Source organism: Pseudochaenichthys georgianus, chromosome 24 (assembly GCF_902827115.2).
Source record: "Pseudochaenichthys georgianus chromosome 24, fPseGeo1.2, whole genome shotgun sequence".
NCBI classification, from domain to species: Eukaryota; Metazoa; Chordata; class Actinopteri; order Perciformes; family Channichthyidae; genus Pseudochaenichthys; species Pseudochaenichthys georgianus.
Genome location: NC_047526.1, coordinates 19,002,706 through 19,022,083, shown reverse-complemented (window position 1 = coordinate 19,022,083; position 19,378 = coordinate 19,002,706). Strand labels below are relative to the sequence as shown.

The 19,378-nt window shown below is 41.5% G+C and overlaps 1 protein-coding gene across 1 annotated transcript in view; it reads right to left on the bottom strand.

Moving 5' to 3' along the window:
* Window positions 1–146: 146 nt before the first annotated feature.
* The window catches only part of adcy3b (adenylate cyclase 3b), a 30,185-nt gene continuing 10,953 nt past the window's right edge, over window positions 147–19,378 (bottom strand). Inside the window, exons 6-20 of the mRNA XM_034076243.1 lie at window positions 19,080–19,238; window positions 18,832–18,991; window positions 18,551–18,658; window positions 17,983–18,059; window positions 17,627–17,788; window positions 17,375–17,462; window positions 17,041–17,157; window positions 13,994–14,265; window positions 13,140–13,221; window positions 12,683–12,841; window positions 3,181–3,327; window positions 2,928–3,044; window positions 2,616–2,742; window positions 949–1,073; window positions 147–679 (exon numbers count right to left, since the gene is read on the bottom strand). Of these exons, the coding sequence (XP_033932134.1) occupies window positions 500–679; window positions 949–1,073; window positions 2,616–2,742; window positions 2,928–3,044; window positions 3,181–3,327; window positions 12,683–12,841; window positions 13,140–13,221; window positions 13,994–14,265; window positions 17,041–17,157; window positions 17,375–17,462; window positions 17,627–17,788; window positions 17,983–18,059; window positions 18,551–18,658; window positions 18,832–18,991; window positions 19,080–19,238 (2,080 nt within the window). The 3' untranslated portion in view covers window positions 147–499. The remainder of the gene's footprint in view (window positions 680–948; window positions 1,074–2,615; window positions 2,743–2,927; window positions 3,045–3,180; window positions 3,328–12,682; window positions 12,842–13,139; window positions 13,222–13,993; window positions 14,266–17,040; window positions 17,158–17,374; window positions 17,463–17,626; window positions 17,789–17,982; window positions 18,060–18,550; window positions 18,659–18,831; window positions 18,992–19,079; window positions 19,239–19,378) is intronic.

Here is a 19,378-nt window from a genome sequence, read left to right as displayed (position 1 = left end):
ACTAAATTAGAACATGTTAATTACACAATATGTATTTAACTGTTTTGACTTCTGGAAATGATCAGCACATTTAAATTCAAATCCTTTCTGACATTTTGATAATAATAACCCTAAAGACTGCAAGATCCAGAAATGAACTTCAAAGATGTAGTGCAAACATATTTATTGACAATATAAATACAGTGTTATTAAGCTACAATGTTTTTACAAAACCTGAGCTCAAGGCAAACAACAAAGGAGAGTAATGTATACGTCTGTTCCTAGCTTGTAATTCTCATAGCAGTCCATGATTCAAGTACAAAAGGATAACAATTCCTAAATTCCTCAATTATGTACAATTATACAGAATCAGTTTTATCGTGAGTTGTATAGCATATTATGTGTTGTGTTGGTCTACTTTCATATGCTTTACATTGCTACAGAGCTTATGAAAAATATCTATGTAAGTCACCTTCTGCTCAGGCTTATCCCTAACAGCTTTTCACATAATGGCCAATTTTCAATGGTCCACAACTTGGTGTGGTAAGGTAGTGGTCATTGGACCGCCATTTTTACTACGGTAGTCTCTTCCTTTCATGAAGAAGGTGAGCAGCTCCCCTTTCCCTTTGACAAATATAGGCCCTCTTCGGATAAAACGGAAGCTGTAGTTCTTAAGGATGTCGTAGCAGTCCTCTACCACCTGAGGGTAGACATGGACAAAATCAGAAATTATACAACATCCATTGTACAGTACATAAAAGTAAATGTTGTGTAATTGTAGATAAGATAAGATATTGTATCGATACAAAAACCAAGATCAAGACAACAGTAACAAGTGAGTTTAGAGATTATTTTAAAAAGGATAGTGAATTGAACAGTCTAAGATCCTCAGGTAGAGCTTTTCCAGTATAAAACAGTACATCAAAAAAATATAACAGGATGTGTGTATGTCTGCTTTTGGGTTTGTACCTGGATGTTTCCCATCACTCCAGTAGACTCCATTCTGCTGGCCACATTGACCGTGTTGCCCCAGATGTCATAGTGAGGTTTACGAGCTCCTATCACTCCCGCCAACACTCCCCCCTTATTCAGACCTGAAAACATGGATATATTTAAAAACTTGAAAGATGTGCACCAATACAGGCACACACACACACACACACACACACACACACACACACACACACACACACACACACACACACACACACACACACACACACACACACACACACACACACACACACACACACACACACACACACACACACACACACACACACACACACACACACACACACACACACACACACACACACACACACACACCATGTATACATCACTTCAGGGGACATTACATTGACTTACATGCATTTCCTGGAGACTTATCCTAACCTTAACCAACACATGCCTAACCCTAACCCTTACCCTTAACCTTAACATTACCCTAACCCTAATCCTAAACCTAACCAAGTCTTGGGGACCTCCAATTTGTCCCCATAAGGGAGGCGAGTCCCCACAACAGATTTAGGTCCCCACAAGTATAGTAATGCTAGGCCACACACACACACACACACACACACACACACACACACACACACACACACACACACACACACACACACACACACACACACACACACACACACACACACACACACACACACACACACACACACACACACACACACACACACACACACACACACACACACACACACACACACACACACACACACACACACACACACACACACAGTCTAAATGATGCCGTTGGAATCTAAATGTTGGAACCTGTTCCGAACCGGAACCGGTTCTCGGTACCTAACCCTACCTATCATGCTATATTTGAATAATATATTGTAGGGCCATACATATATAAAACATGTCTGTGAATTTTTTTTTAAAAATACCAAACAGATCCTGCATTTTAGCCATGCCTCATTTCGCTCTATTTGCTCTATTCCAGCCCTATCTTCACAAGGGCTGATTCTGTGGCAAATGAGCTGCAGCTGACCACACCGCCCTGCAAAGGAGGGGGACGTGGCACGAGTGTCATGTTACCATGCATGCTGTTACCATGCCACGGCAACCTCTCATTCCCCTGATAGGTGGAGAGTTGGCCATATAGGCGGAGCTCCTCGTTTCTGATGTCAGAACAATTTCAAATCTGTATCAGTCTGTATCAGATCCGTTGCAGCCCCGTTTTTAGAGATTTGGGTATGGAGGAAAAGAGAGAGGGTTGTGTTTTCTGACACACCGGGGACACATCTTCATGTATAAAAGATGTACCAAAGTGCATTTTGCACGATAGGTCCCCTTTAAAGCATAAATGAGTGGGTTGGGTTCTGGAGGTGTGGCTACAGCAATTGTGCTTGGTTGGCGTGGCCTGTGCCTGGTGGTGGGGCCCAATGTGATATATTTTCATGGGGCCCAAAATCCCTGGCGGCTCCCCTGCGCGCGCGCGCGTGCGCACGCACGCACGCACGCACGCACGCACGCACGCACGCACGCACGCACACACACACACACACACACACACACACACACACACACACACACACACACACACACACACACACACACACACACACACACACACACACACACACACACACACACACACACACACACACCTATTCGGAGCATGAAGTTGTTGAAGGACTGTTTATTGAGGTTGGTGAGGGTGACTTTCATGGCCAAGGCGAAGTCTGCCAGGTCAGCAAGGTGCTGCCAGCGCTCGACCAGAGACTGATCCTCTGGCTGTGAAACAACAGCACAACTTTTTAACATCGTCAGTCACCATGTGAAACAGCAATTAATGTACGAATAAACAATGGATTGGTTCCAATGTTAAGGAGTATCCAATTAGATGTAATTTGGATTACATTATCAGTTTACAAAAAACATGAATTGAGTGACTTTATTACATACTACTATGTGCAGACCTTGCGCTTGCTGTAGTCGTTGGTGTTGCTCTCTGGAGTGAGTCCTGATGCTGCCATGTAGGTGCTTCCTATTGTCTTGATTTTAGTGATGAAGCGGAACTCTTCTCTATCCAGTAACTGGTGAAGGAAGCGGACATACAATAAATACATAGTAACATTCAAACACAGTTAATCAAATGGACTGTAGGCATTTAAAAGCTTACAGATGTACCAATTGTTCTCATTTTTTACAACCAGCTGTACAAAAACGTACACTATCAAAGTCTGAGATTATTTCATTGAGAATCCTTAGACACTCAATGCCGCCGTTGTTGATGCCCTCTTCAGTGTAGAAATCAGAAAAGTTGGGGATGGAAGCGAACATCACACCTACTTCATTGTAGGACTGGCTGTACAGCTCCTACAAATGACAAATGACATGGAATTAGTGTGTCTGATTTTATCAACCTGGTATCACGGCAAGACGTGAACATGTGACGATTTACCATGCTGGGAGACGTGAAGATGTCACGATTTCAAACGTGACAGTTACACGGTATTGTTAACCCATGTTAACCAGTGGAGAAATAACCGGAAATACCAACCAAATGCTACTCCGACGTAATGATTTATTTTGTAATAGTCACACTCGATTACGCCGATTTTCTTGTTGCCCCAGCTGGTCGACACCTCTTTTAGCAGAAACAAAGGCTACATTAATGTATTAAATCGATATTAATCCGTGTGTGTGAATGTGGAATTAACGGACGTGACGTTGTGCGATTGAGTTGCCAGGCAACAGCTTCGGTTCATGTTAATTTACAAACTCTTCAACTACAACCGTAGTTATATTTAAAAACATGTTAGAAGGCCTCACGAAATACTTTAATGCAAATTAAAATGTAAATGTGAAGGAATGTGTGTATAACAAAATACATCGGTCATAAACGAAACCGGAAACAGACGTAGGCAAGATCCTCAGCTCGATGATTGGATGGTTTAGCCGCAATGCATGCTGGGATTTGGTGTTTATGTGATGTGAAATCTGAAAACGTTTTTTAAAAATACAATAATACTTTATTCCGAGTGTGCTTGCTTTTCTCTTTGAAAGTCATCACATAACGGCATTTTAAAGGGGAAAGGAAACACCAATTACAGCTATAATATTCCGGTAGTTTATTCATTTTACAATGGATATTGATCGTAATATTTATTGTATATGATATTACTCGCCAAAAGAAAATTAATTATCCGCCGGCCGGGTGGGGAATTCCGGGACCAGGCCGCCGCCATTAGGAGAGTCCCAAATGGTGACGTCACTGGCTGGGTCTTCGCTCCGGGTATCCATACCGGAAGTCAACACAACGTAGCAGATATGGCAGCGATGGAGGAATTTTGCAATGAGATGGACGTTTTGAACGATGAATTTGACTATTCGTCGGGAGATGACATTGATGTGGAAGCATCTACAGTTACCAGGCATCCCATGGACTATGCTTATGAACCGATTCGGTCGAATAGAGTGGCATACGATACGGAATCCGCCGAAAGTACAGACGGTTCTGAACTCGCTGAGTGGGACCACCAGTTCCAGTACCGACTCGGTCTCAGAGGAAGAAGATGTTGCTCAAAACCCGGGACGAATGGACAACACAGATTGGTGTACATGTAACAATTGTGTGGTGATGCCATCGGAAAATGTCAAAAAAATAAATAAAAATAAAAACATACTCTGTTATCCTCTTAGGCCCCACGGAGCCGAAATTGCGTCATTTGCAGGAAACAACGTCTAAGGAACCTTAATATTTAATAAACTATGAATATTTTATATCCATATAATGGGAAAAAACTAATTTAACTGATCTTTTTCATTTATTTTTTTAAAAAAAACACACAATGCTAACAGTGAGCCTCTAAATTAGCCCGAGCGAAAAATGCTAACCTATTACTGCACCGAAAATCACTCCTAGCTCCCTTATTACTTATCCTCGCTGCACATCCAACACATTGTTTATGATCGTAAAGACACAGAATCTCACCTCAACACTGAAAGATACAAACTCGCGAGGTTATCAACAAAAACGTACATCAAAACAAGTGGCACTAGGTACTAACATGCGCTAGGCTAACGGCTTACCTTCCTCATTGTCTGGTCTAAACTGGTCTTCAATGGCATTACAACGATAAAAACGATGATGTAGTTAATCCATAGGTTAATATCCAATGGGGCTGTGTCCCCTTTGAAATGTTCTGATAATCTATAAGCAATACAACTGCAATTCCGTTATCTGCTGTCCGCTCTGTGCTCCGTGCGCTCTGGGTCCTGCAATACCATCCATTGAACACCTAGTCCAGCAATACTAGCCTTTTTAGGGCTGTTTTCGACAGATGAGCGTGTGTATGCCAGTTTAATTAGTTGAGCTATAGAACACCCCCAATTCTCCATTGTACGTCATAATAATAGCTACCATTTAGTTTGGACGCGATTGCGTTAATTAATAAGGTCACACTGTGTCAGTAAATACATGTGTGAGCTAGTAATCTGGTAGTGCTGCAATATTTACCTCTCTCTCGGCAGCTGAAGCAACTCGTTTGGTGGCTCGAACTTCACGTTTGTTGACACTGTCATTGTCTTGCGCGGCCGACGTGCTGGGACGGTCGGTGTTCCCGACTGCATACGTTGAGAAATCGAATATTGTGGGAACAGATCCTGGCTTCAAATCCGATGTTTTGTATTGAACCAGGCATCCAGACTGGACTTTGAGCAGCTTCTCATCCTTTAGTGGCAGCCTATGGAAATGTACTTCTTCCTTCTTCGTATACAATCCATTTGTGCAGCCTGGGGCAATACAATAAACTCCTGACGACGACCGTTTTCTTGTAATGTAAACTACTGGTGCATTGCACGCCATGTTGTTTGTTATTGAGCTTTGGCCCAGGAAGCCGTATCCACTCAGTGAAGTCACTGGGAAAGTCCCGGAGCAATGGAAGCGCCCATGGTCATTAGACACGTATTTCAAAAAATAAATTCTCGTATCTCGATCGTTTACATTGGAAATAGACTAGATAAATACATTTCCTAATGGGAATATTGTAGCATGGAAAGCAGTTTGAAAAGTGTTTCCATTTCCCTTTAAATATTACATATCTGCCGTAATTCTCTATTTATAGAGCCCTGCTGAGAAGACTTCTAGACAAACAGGAGAACTGCCGCCAAAACTGAAGATGTGACGTGGATCATAAATATATAAGCAATTAAACAACATCTTACATTTCTTTTCACACAATACGTCTCCTTGCAGTATCAACACTAATTCGGCTGACTTTTATATTTAATCCAATTGGTAGATAGGCTGTATTTACACCATAACGGTGCACAGCTGATAGAAAGGGACACCTGGTGGTTAAAGCACGTTATTGAATTGTCTTATTTTATTATTAGATATTAATAGGAGGATGTGCAAAACAGACAAACTAATAAGGCTTAATTTAAACATTAAAGAGTACTTTAGGTTAAGGTCTTCTTTTGAATAAGAAAATAAGAAGAATATGGAGGGATGAAACCCTCTTGAAACTGCAGGTCCTTCCTTCCTGCAGCGGTCAGACTTTACAACCAGCACTGCCCCTAGTAGACCCTCCTACACACACCACAACACAGACTATAACACCCCTTGCTGCTAAATACAAACCAACTTTGTGCAATATGTGCTATATGTGCAATATATATATGCCATTAATAACTGTGTCATTTATACCTGGCCACTAAATCAATATATATATGCCGTTTTGTTTTTTATCTGTATTTTTGAAAATTATGTAACTTTTTATCTTTTTTTTAGCATATTGTTTATTATATTATAACTTAGTACTTTTTTAACGCATGTAAGATATGCAACACTAAGCTGTCTGTGGCTCTTTCCTGCTGTAACGCTGCACATTTCCCCTCTGTGGAACTAATAAAGGTATTCTGATTCTTTAATGGTCACACATGCAGAGCACACAGCACACACAGTGACATTTGTATCTACAGATACATATTAAGCCTGACAAAGTACTTAACGTCTAATATATTGCTTTCCTGCAATGTTAACTATGTTTCAGCACTTATTTGTTTATTATTTGTTTATTATTAAACTGATATTATACATATGTATTATACTCTTATAAGATGTATGCTGTGATGTACCTGAACGCGTTCAATGAACGATCGTTCATGAACGCGTTCATATTTTGGGCGAACGTGAACTGAACGTACTGTATTTCCGCTAGATGAACGTAATTGAGAACGCGTTCATTCTCAGCACTGTATAACGGCGTTCAAAAGTGCGTTCATTCTCAGCACTGTATTATAACGGCGTTCAAAAGTGTGCCAGATTTCATATGCCTTTCAGCCGAAACCCCAGTTAAAACACACCGTAAACAGGCTTCAAAATAATGCGGAAAACTACCCAATCTGGCAACAGCAAGCTGCCTGTGACGCGTACGCGCCTGTCACCCCTGGCTGTCGCACTAAAATATAAATATACTAAATATATCAGACTCCTCACAACAAACAATGTGGAACCGCGGAACCGGCGAGCATTGAATGAATGAATTAATTAATTAGTATGGACGAAGCCGAGAGCAGCTGCAGCAGCACTCGCTCAGAGTGAGACTCTACGGCAGGGGTGGGCCGGAGGTTCCCCACGCCACGCCACTCCAGCACTACAGCACTTCAGAAATTGCAGTACCGATAAGTCCATACACATGCCGCAGTTTCTGCGTGTCTGTGTCTTTAGTTGAAAGCCCAGTGGCGATCTGCTCATCTGTCATACTGATCAGACAGTCAATAACTGTGTTGTTATAATTAGCATCTGGTTAGCTAGCTATGCTAACGAATATAAGAAGCTTTGTCTACAGTCAGTGAGGTAAAGGCACATCTTTATATGATCATTATAGTTCTAAAAAAAATAAGAGAATAAAGTAAACAGGTATAAAATACTATATGACAGTTATTAATAAAGAAGAATACAGTTTGAAAGGGTAGTGATTTGTCAAATATCCATAAATTAAAAGAAAATCTGCTTACAGTTCTGTTTGGGTGTTGAGAGATGTGTCCATCGATCTCCTAATGTTGCTCTCATAGTGCAACAAATCTTCCCAGGGGAGCATGCCCCCCGGACCCCTCTAGAGGAGGTTAGGTCCCCCCCACTTAAACCATGTTCACATGGATAGGAAACTAAATACATTTGCACACATCTTGTGTCCATAAATTATCTTTCTGTGTTGGTGGTCACGCCACACCGTGCACGTGCATGCATACGCGAGTCATGGTGAGATATCTGGATTAAGAGGTTGCTTTTTCTTTGCACAGAATGAAATGAATGGGCTGTGATTTTAGTTTTTTTAAGCAGAGGTCAATAACTTGTACGGCCCTCTGAGGATATTGTAAAAATTGAAATGGCCCATTAACATCGTACAGGAGACAAATAATAGCTCGCAGCAACGTATTGAAAAAAGAACTATGAACTATAAATTAGTTCATTTTTGAAACCATGAACTTTAGTTCAACATTTTGAATTATGAACTATGAACTGAACTAGTTCATTTTAAAATGTGTGAACTGTGAACTGAACTAGTTCATGTAGAAAGTGAACTTTCCCAACACTGGATGTATGTAGAAAGTATAAGAAATGTGCAGAATGACAGTTTAATGGTGGAGTACACACACATATTGATAGATGTCTTGTAATGCACTGTTGAGGAACCTGCGACCCAAGTTCTTCATTCATTGCATACAGTAGTTGTGTATATGATATGTCAATAAACCTTAGCTTAGAAAATCTTGAAAGGGATGTGCAAACTAGTCATTATATACAGTCTTTAATGAACTATTAGTAGAGAATAACGAATAATGAATATACTTTATAGGGATCCTATTAATATCTAATAATAAAATAATAACATGCTTTAACCACAAGGTGTCCCTTTATATCAGCTGTGCACCTTTATGGTGTAAATACAGCCTATCTACCAATTGGATCAAATATAAAAGTCAGCCGAATTAGGGTTGATACTGCAAGGAGACGTATTGTGTGAAAAGAAATGTAAGATGTTGTTTAATTTCTTATATATTTATGATCCACGTCACATCTTCAGTTTTGGCGGCAGTTCTCCTGTTTGTCTAGAAGTCTTCTCAGCAGGGCTCTATAAATAGAGAATTACGGCAGATATGTAATATTTAATGCAGCCGAACCGTGTATTACAATGCCGTTATGTGATGACTTTCAAAGAGAAAAGCAAGCACACTCGGAATAAAGTATTATTATCGTTCAAAACGTCCATCTCATTGCAAAATTCCTCCATCGCTGCCATATCTGCTACGTTGTGTTGACTTCCAGTATGGATACCCGGAGCGAAGACCCAGCCAGTGACGTCACCATTTGGGACTCCCCTAATGGCGGCGGCCTGGTCCCGGAATTCCCCACCCGGCCGGCGGATAATTAATTTTCTTTTGGCGAGTAATATCATATACAATAAATATTACGATCAATATCCATTGTAAAATGAATAAACTACCAGAATATTATAGCTGTAATTGGTGTTTCCTTTCCCCTTTAAAATGCCGTTATGTGATGACTTTCAAAGAGAAAAGCAAGCACACTCGGAATAAAGTATTATTGTATTTTTAAAAAACGTTTTCAGATTTCACATCACATAAACACCAAATCCCAGCATGCATTGCGGCTAAACCATCCAATCATCGAGCTGAGGATCTTGCCTACGTCTGTTTCCGGTTTCGTTTATGACCGATTTATTTTGTTATACACACATTCCTTCACATTTACATTTTAATTTGCATTAAAGTATTTCTTGAGGCCTTCTAACATGTTTTTAAATATAACAACGGTTGTAGTTGAAGAGTTTGTAAATTAACATGAACCGAAGCTGTTGCCTGTCAACTCAATCGCACAACGTCACGTCCGTTAATTCCACATTCACACACACGGATTAACATCGATTTAATACATTAATGTAGCCTTTGTTTCTGCTAAAAGAGGTGTCGATCAGCTGGGGCAACAAGAAAATCTGCGTAATCGAGTGTGACTATTACAAAATATATCATTACGTCGGAGTAGCATTTGGTTGGTATTTCCGGTTATTTCTCCACTGGTTAACATGGGTTAACAATACCGTGTAACTGTCACGTTTGAAATCGTGACATCTTCACGTCTCCCAGCATGGTAAATCGTCACATGTTCACGTCTTGCCGTTGGATTTTATAATGCTTATTTTCTTCTTCAATACGGTTTTTATTATCATTGATTATTAGATAAACATGAGGATGTGTATTTTGTAAATTGTCATTTTTATTTATTTTTGTATCTTTAATATTTTTTTGTATGCATGCATCTTAGTTAACATTAAAGAGCCTGTGACACCATCCCAACAACTGTTGTGCAATGAAATATTGGGCTACTAGTAATCTCGAACCGTCAGTTTAAAAAAGAAAAAGCGATACCGTTTCGTTAAATATCAATAATTTCGAACATCGCGGGGAAATTCCTTCACTCATTTTGAAGTTTTGGGGGAAGCCGGAAGTGACGTCAATGCGGGAACGCTTCGAGAGCCAAACACGGACAAAGTGTGTTGTGTCATGCGTAGAAATGGTCAATTACTGAGTTTAGGCACGTTAATAACGTTTTAATGAAGTTGACTACAGTATATTCATATTTGTCAGTGCTTTCATGTCAATTCGGCGACATAAACATAAATGATCGTGGTGAAGATGATGATTACATTAGGATTAAAAATCGGGAGTGAGAGCTGCTGAATTTCCTCCCGTCGGATGTGATATAAAAACAAATCGATTATTTTTGTGGTTATAAACTCAAGTGGATGAAACTACATTTATTAGTGCTTTCATGTCAATTCGGCGAACATATGATACATTAAATGATGAGTGAGGATGATGATTAAAAATCGTTTGTTTGAGCCGGTCTGCATTTACTGATGAGAAAACAAACCGATGCTTTTTGTAGTTGTAGTACACCAACATGGATTAAACGTGTGTTTTTTTACCACAATGTTGGGGAAATTAATGGATAAAATGCACAGATTATTATTATTATTCCCACTCCGATCGGGACACTAGGTCCACCGTTTCCCCGCAGCGAGGCTCCCCCCGTTGACAGTTTACGTGGGCTGGGTGCAGTGGCGGACTGGCCATCGGGACGAATCCCGATGGGCCGGTACCGAAGTGGGCCGGTCGGATAAGTAACTAGCACATCCCCCATAGGCGGCGCGTGAGGCTCAGGTTTGAGAAGGCTAAATAACTTCTTTTACCTGACGCTGCCCGCCTCCGGCGTCTATAGAAAAGAGATCCACTCAGTGTGCGGAGTTTAAATCTCTCAAGTCATATTACAGGATAAAGAAAATACAGTTTAAACTGCCGTAGGCCTATGCAGAGAAGACGCCGACGTGTCGCACTTATCATTCATATTACATCATCAATCAGATCATCGATCATATAATATCATAATATATCATATATTTCCTTATCTGAGTCAGCTTCTCCAGCCTCACCTGGCCGTGCAACACTCATAGTGTCACAGACTGGATGCAGAAGTATTATTTAACACATTATGTTGACGAAACACTCGAGACAAATGTAATTAAAGTCAGATCCACTCGTGTCTTAGACGTGAACGCGCTCTCAGCTGGAGAGAGAAACCCTGGCTTGATTTACCGAGTTGATAACCAGCGTCGTAGGACCGCTTAGCGAGATCTCGTTTGTTAGTTTGTTTGTTACTCAAACATATCCAGAGTCTGTTGAACTGGCTTCGTAGTACAGGGCACAGGTGGCTAGCAGCGCTAATGTCAAAGACACAGACATTATACATTATATTTGTATTTTACATCCCCCGCTCCCCCCGTTGACAATTTACTAGCGGTACCGAAGTGGGCCGGTCGAGAGTCCCGGGATGATTTTTAGTCCCAGTCCACCACTGGCTACATGGCCATATGATCGCCCATATTGACGCACCTCATTCCTAAACTTCTAACAGATACAACATAAACCGATCCTTCAGCCTCATGTGAGCTCTCAGACACGTTCAACATTAACCTGTCCTCGCTGTCTGAGCTTGCTGCTGTGTGTGCCGTCGTGCGTTTACATCTGACTGTATATATATAAAGGTTTCCATGCAGATGCTGGGATCCTGGACGGTGCAGCTGGAGCGCTGTGCCCGCAATGACGTCACCCATCATTTGGCGGGACTTGAAGAATCCGCGAGAAGATCCAGAAAATTGTCAACATTGAAGGCAGATTAATGGTTATCAAAGTACAAATATCCAAAATCAGTTCAGTAACGGTTTTCAAGGGGACAATATGTACTCAAATTGATGGGTTTGGATGATGGGGGAAAACCGTGTCACAGGCTCTTTAAGCTGTGTTTGGCTCTTTTCTGCAAATGTAAATTTCCCCTCTGTGGGACGAATAAAGGTATTCAGATTCTGATTCTGAAAGCCCTAATATGTCGTTTTGAAATATTCCACAAGATGGCACTCATGTGCATTAAATAGCATTGAAATAAGTATAATATACACTATAACTACAATAAGACGTGGCTTCAGGGCAGTTATTTGTGTTGCACCCTGATGATTTTTACTCCTTTCTGACTTTCCTCACTCATGTCCTTTTTTCTCTCTCACTCTCAAACATCGATATGTATATATATATATATATATATATGTCATACTACAACTTGGCCCTCGCTCGTTCATATCATATGTACCTTGTCTCTTTTCTTAGTGCCCAGGAAGTGTTTGGCCACATGCTCCGGCAGCATGTTGGTGACCAGCGCTTCGTTCCAGCGTCTCATCTCAAACACTCTCTCCTTCTGGTCATGCACGCCAACCTTCCACAGAAACAGCTTCCTGGACTGATGCTCCAACTACACACACACACTCACTCACACACACACACACACACACACACACACACACACACACACACACACACACACACACACACACACACACACACACACACACACACACACACACACACACACACACACACACACACACACACACACACACACACACACACACACACACACCGCAGAATCATTATATATTCTAGATGAAATAGCAAGTTATTTGGATGAAAACATTACATCATACATTACACTATATGGCTGTGGGTCAAAAGTGTGATACAGAGTGGGTGTACTGGAGACAGTGACTCACATGCCGGGCAAAGAAGTAGAAGCCAATCATCATCACAATGATCATCATGGTCATGAGGTACTTGGATGGCACTATGGATGTTCTGGAAACAAGATGGAGGCAGAATATTGTATACTGGAACTACAACTGTATATAGCCAACAAAACAACTACAGATGGCAGAATATTTATCTTATAGCTTTTTTAAGGCACAGATTGCAGGCGAATAGGTTGAACATTTTTACAAATGGATTTTACCTTTAAACTGCTCTTGTTTTTTTATTATTATTAGAAGAGTACTGAAAGTTTAGGTTCAAATATGCATATTCGGCATTATTTTAAATAACATATTTAAATACAATTATACAATATGTTCTAATTGGCTTATATTTCCAGAACAGAAAATCCAAACATTGGATAAAGTCGGGTCCAAAATCTTTTGCTTTAAATATTCAAAGGTTTTATAGAGGGGATTTAGCAAATCTCTTTGTATGCTTACATAGATCAGAAAGTACTGTCAGCAGCTTTAAAAAAAATAAAATCTATTTCAGTAATGCTTTTAGGAATACATATTATATAAATAAAGTTTTCGAGGATATATGAACAAACCCTTCTATATCCTTCAGAATACAGATAAGAATTAAACTGCTACTGAAGTGGAGATGTAAGCTCAAAGGTATGAGACCATTTTAAACAGCCTTTAAATATATGTATTATAACATTCCATACAAATTATCCAAACACCACAGGTAACTCATAGAAGTCAACAAGCAATTCTGAAAAAAGTAAAAGTTAATGAATCACCTTTATCTGTGTATTTTCATCACAATTACAAATTTGTACACTGTTAATTTATCTGTTTGAACAATTTCTCACCTGTACGAGGCAAACTGTATATAGTCATACAGGTCGAAAATGTCCCTCCAGCTGTAGATATTAACGGCTCCTGTTGCTGTGACGACCAGCACCATGAGACCCAGTTTAATCAGGTGGCTGACCTGAACCAGCATGGAGGTGGCGATGAGTGACATCACAGCCATGAAGCTGTAGTGCTTTGGGTTCTGTGCACAGCCTCGGCCCCCAAGTGACTCCAACACGGGGCCCGAAGTGCTGTTGAAGATTTGAAGGGACGGAGGTACACAGCTCAGCTGCAATATCAGAGATGAAGGGCATGAGACATTGTCAGTTCACACATGTTATTAGCCCTTTTTGTCACCAAATCCATATTTAGTATGATTTTCAATTTTCTTTCTGATTGGTTTAAAGTTTGCACTGCATATGTGTGCAAATAGGTAGAGAATATTTAATTATTCTCTTTGAAGCTTTTGACATACTGACATTTTCTTGTCACACAAGATGGGCCCATGAGAGTTGGGCCATTTTTTTTTTTTTAACTACAATATAGTAAAATATATAGATGAAACAGCAGAAAAACTAAATCAGGGTCCATCCATCCATCCATCTTCTCCCGCTTATCCGTGGTCGGGTCGCGGGGGTAGCAGTTCCAGCAGAGAACTCCAAACTTTCTTTTCCCTGGCGACATCAACCAGCTCTGACTGGGGGATCCCAAGGCGCTGCAGGCCAGCGAAGAGATATAATCCCTCCACCTGGTCCTAGGTCTACCCCTTGGTCTCTTCCCAGCTGGACGTGCCTGGAACACCTCCCTAGGGAGGCGCCCAGGTGGCATACTAACTAGGTGCCCGAACCACCTCAACTGGCTCCTTTCGACGCGAAGGAGGAGCGGCTCAACTCCGAGTCCCTCCCTGATGACCGAACTTCTCACCTTATCCCTAAGGGAGACACCAGCCACCCTGCGGAGAAAACCCATCTCGGCCGCTTGTATCCGCGATCTCGTTCTTTCGGTCATGACCCATACTTCATGACCATAGGTGAGGGTAGGAACGAAAATGGCCCGGTAGACAGAGAGCTTTGCCTTCTGGCTCAGCTCCCTTTTCGTCACAACGGTGCGGTAAAGCGACTGCAGTACCGCTCCCGCTGCTCCGATTCTCCGGCCCATCTCACGCTCCATTGTTCCCTCACTCGAGAACAAGACCCCGAGATACTTGAACTCCTTCACTTGGGGTAAGGACTCATTCCCTACTTGGAGTGGACAGTCCATCGGTTTCCTGCTGAGAACCATGGCCTCAGATTTGGAGGTGCTGATCCTCATCCCAGCCGCTTCACACTCGGTTGCGAACCGATCAAAGTGAGTGCTGAAGGTCGCAGACCGATGAAGCCATTAGAACCACATCATCCGCAAAAAGCAGTGGTGCAATCCTTAGTCCACCGAACTGCAGACCCCCTCCCCCACGACTACGCCTCGAAATCCGATCCATGTATATTACAAACAGGATTGGTGACAAAGCGCAGCCCTGGCGGAGGCCAACCCTCACCGGAAATGGGTCCGACTTCCTGCCGAGGACCCGGACACAGCTCTCGCTTTGGGAGTACAGAGATTGGATGGCCCTGAGTAGAGACCCCCTCACCCCATACTCCCGCAGCACCTCCCACAGTAACTCCCTGGGAACTCGGTCATACGCCTTCTCCAAGTCTACAAAACACATGTAGACCAGATAAGCGTACTCCCAAGCCCCCTCCAGGATCCTTGCGAGAGTAAAAAGCTGATCCGTCGTTCCACGACCAGGACGGAATCCGCATTGTTCCTCCTCAATCTGAGGTTCGACAATCGGCCTGACCCTCCTTTCGAGTACCTTGGAGTAAACTTTCCCGGGGAGGCTGAGTAGTGTGATGCCTCTGTAATTGGCACACACCCTCTGATCCCCCTTTTTAAAAAGGGGAACCACCACCCCGGTCTGCCACTCCTTCGGTACTGTTTCCGACTTCCACGCAACGTTGATGAGACGTGTCAACCATGACAGTCCCTCAACACCCAGAGCCTTCAGCATTTATGGGCGGATCTCGTCCACCCCCGGGGCTTTGCCACTGTGGAGTTGTTTGACGACCTCAGTGACTTCTCCCCGGGAGATTGATGTTGATCCCCCGTCATACTCCAGCTCTGCCTCTAACATAGAGGGCGGAGTTGTCGGGTTCAGGAGTTCCTCAAAGTGTTCCTTCCAACGCCCTAACACTCCATCAGTTGAGGTCAACAACGTCCCATCCTTACTGTACACAGCTTGGATGGTCCCCTGCTTCCCCCTCCTGAGGTGAAATCAGGGTTCAAAAGAAAAACTTACTTTCAGTTTGACCAATTTAGAAAATATATATTCCACAATGAAGGACATTTTAAAATTGTGAGCACAATTGGTTAATATCTAGGACATAAGGTGTCTAAAAAATAAACAATATATTTATAGTATATTTTCTGCGGGCACAATGTATACAGACGTGTCCAATTGGTAATTGTATACATTAAATATACTGTACGTCAAAAAAACCTCATAAAAACTGCAACGACAGGAACAATATTACTTGTTTGTGACTTCCGCATGACAGCTAATACACAGAAATGAATGTTCACTTTAGCGTCCCCTATTCCTGTCAGACCTTGAAGGCAGCGTTGTGTGTAACAGGCTGCTCCCTGGGGGCAGTGACAAATGAGCCAGCAGGCAGTGAGACAAACAGCTAATGGACCCCACTGGGAACATGTAGTCAGACACATAAAAGGCACTGATGGTTTGATGAGGACAAAGAGGAAACAAACTAACTAAAAGACGCCCACACGCTAGGGTAGGAAGATATAATGATATATACCATGACAGTGGCATTAAATATTTTTTGATTTATATGATAAAGTAGCTTACTATTTTCAGGTATTCCATTCACTGGATTAGCAATGTTTATCACATTAGTACAATGTATTCAGTCATTTTTTCATAAAACTACATATACTGTGAGAAAAACCTTAGCCACACATACATGAACACAATGTGTCAGAGTTGAGTGAAAGTGTCTTTCATTCATACCATGTCAGCAATCACAGCCATGGTAAGAACAAAAATGGCCGCCATGGCCCAGGTGTTTCTGGCCCAGCGTGTGTGATCGATCCACACCGAGAAAGACACCAACCTCTTGGAGAACATCTGTGACAAAAATATATGTTTTACTTCATGTGATGTTTCAATATACTTTACAAGATCAGTGAATCAGTCTTGTGTCACAAAGTACATTTGAAAGTCAATTGCCTTTGTGATCGTGTACATTTGGAAATGCTAAAAGGTTGAAAAGTGCTGATCAAAGACGTAAAACAAATTGTGTTTCCCATCACCGCAACCATGGATACTAGTTTTGTTTTCTCACCCTGGGGAAGATGGCAGCCAGGGAGCAAACTGTGAGGATGAGCAACAATACCTCTCCTATCGTGAGAGTCACATAGTTCACAGCCAACCTAGAACAAGAACACACAGATTTAGTACATTTTTAGGTAGAACATCACCATTTTTAAGGCACAATTGGTTCCTGTTTGAATTCACAGATGCCCAAGTAGCATTTCAAACTCTCCAGGCATTTAAGTGTGTACTAATTGCAGGTAATAAGACACATTGAGCTCACAGTGGGTCTATGAACACCTCCATTGCTGTGATGAAGAAGAGCACGATGATGCAGCAGCAGAAGGCCGCCCCGCTCCGCTTCTCCTTCTCTGAGGAGTACTGCTCCTCCAACTTTCCATCCACGAAACCCAACAACACAGGGTTGATCTTGTGATCCTTCAATCTGTAAGCAGAATATAAGAAAAAAACCGTTAGAAATGGCTGGAATTGGGACAAACAAAAGGCCTGTGAGTTGTGTTTGTCAATTGTACACATTACTTGAAAACATAATACATTTCTATGACATTTTTTGTTTGGTCTCAGCTACATTAACAGTCTTTATTTTGTCATCTTATTTTATTTGTCAAATGTTCTTACATTTGCTGGGTTTCTCTCTCCAGCAGCTCCTGCTGTAGTCGTTTGTTGATCTCTTGTTCTTCTGCCATCTTGTTCTTCTGAGTTTCGGAGCAAGAAAATGAGACATGGGTTAGATTACAATTTTTTTATTGTGCATTTAATGCTATTTAGGATAACGTGTGTATTTGTATGTATGGGTTATAATAATAATAATACATTACATTTATATAGCGCTTTTCCTGGTGCTCAAAGTGCTTACAATCAAGTAGTTATTAGCAAGTTAAAATACCTCTTTCAAATCAGCACAGCTCTCCACTTTAAATATAGTATATAGTATTTGTCATATGGAAAAATGGTTAATTTGTTATAATAGTCTTAAAATTGTTTTTTAAAATAGCTATTTTTTTTTTTTTACGTATTCTTCTTTCTGTGTCTTTGTATGCACCACATATACCAAAGCAAATTTGTCGTATGTGTTAACCTACTAAATAAAACCGATTCTGATTCTGAAGTAGACTCTTTGGCCATCTGTACTCAAATGAGGACGTTGGTTTATATATAATGAATAAAAACATGTATCATAGTTCACCTCCTGTATAGAGTCAGCGGCCGTTAATTGGGGTGAGGTAGCATTCCCATTGGTTACTGTAGTGTTGATCAACTGGTTTGAATTTGTGTTGGACAACATCCCAGGTTTCTAAGGGGGAGAAGCAGAAAAATATCTGTTAATGCTATTATGTGTGTATAGAAAATGGATATTTCTCAAAAAAAAGAAAATAAATACTTATACTTTGTTTTTGATTCAAGCTAAACATAGGTCATGATCAAACAAACAATGGCAATGCCCTGAAAGACAGTTCGCTGACTCACATTTGCATTGAGCCCATTGGCCGCCTGTTTAGGCACCAGCACCAGGTAAGTGTTGATGCCTTTCTCCATCAGGTACTCGCACCTCTCCCCGCCCTCCCCCGGCTCCAGGTCAAAACCTCCGAGCAGACAGTCCTTGGTTGTCTGGGAAATGTGCACTCTCCTGTGGAGCACACAAAACTCTTGAAATAAACCACAAAGAAGAATTTAATTACTCCCGCTGACAGTGAAATAAAGCATTGTTCTCTTACCCAGGAATCCCCCCAGATTCCATCTTATTGGCTACAGTTACGTCTGTGGACCAAACGTCAAACTGCCACTTCTTCTGCCCCAGCACCCCCCCCAGCACGGTGCCTGTGTGGACGCCCACACGCATGTCCACTTCAGTTTTAGTCTTCTCTCGTACGTACCTAAGAAAGGAGGGGAACGTGGGAGATTTCTGTAGTTATCTTTGAAGTCATTATGTCACAAATAGCCCACTCTTCTTCGTCTGTATTGTCTTTCATGTCTATTTTTCATGTTTTATTCCATATTATTGATAGAAGTCTAA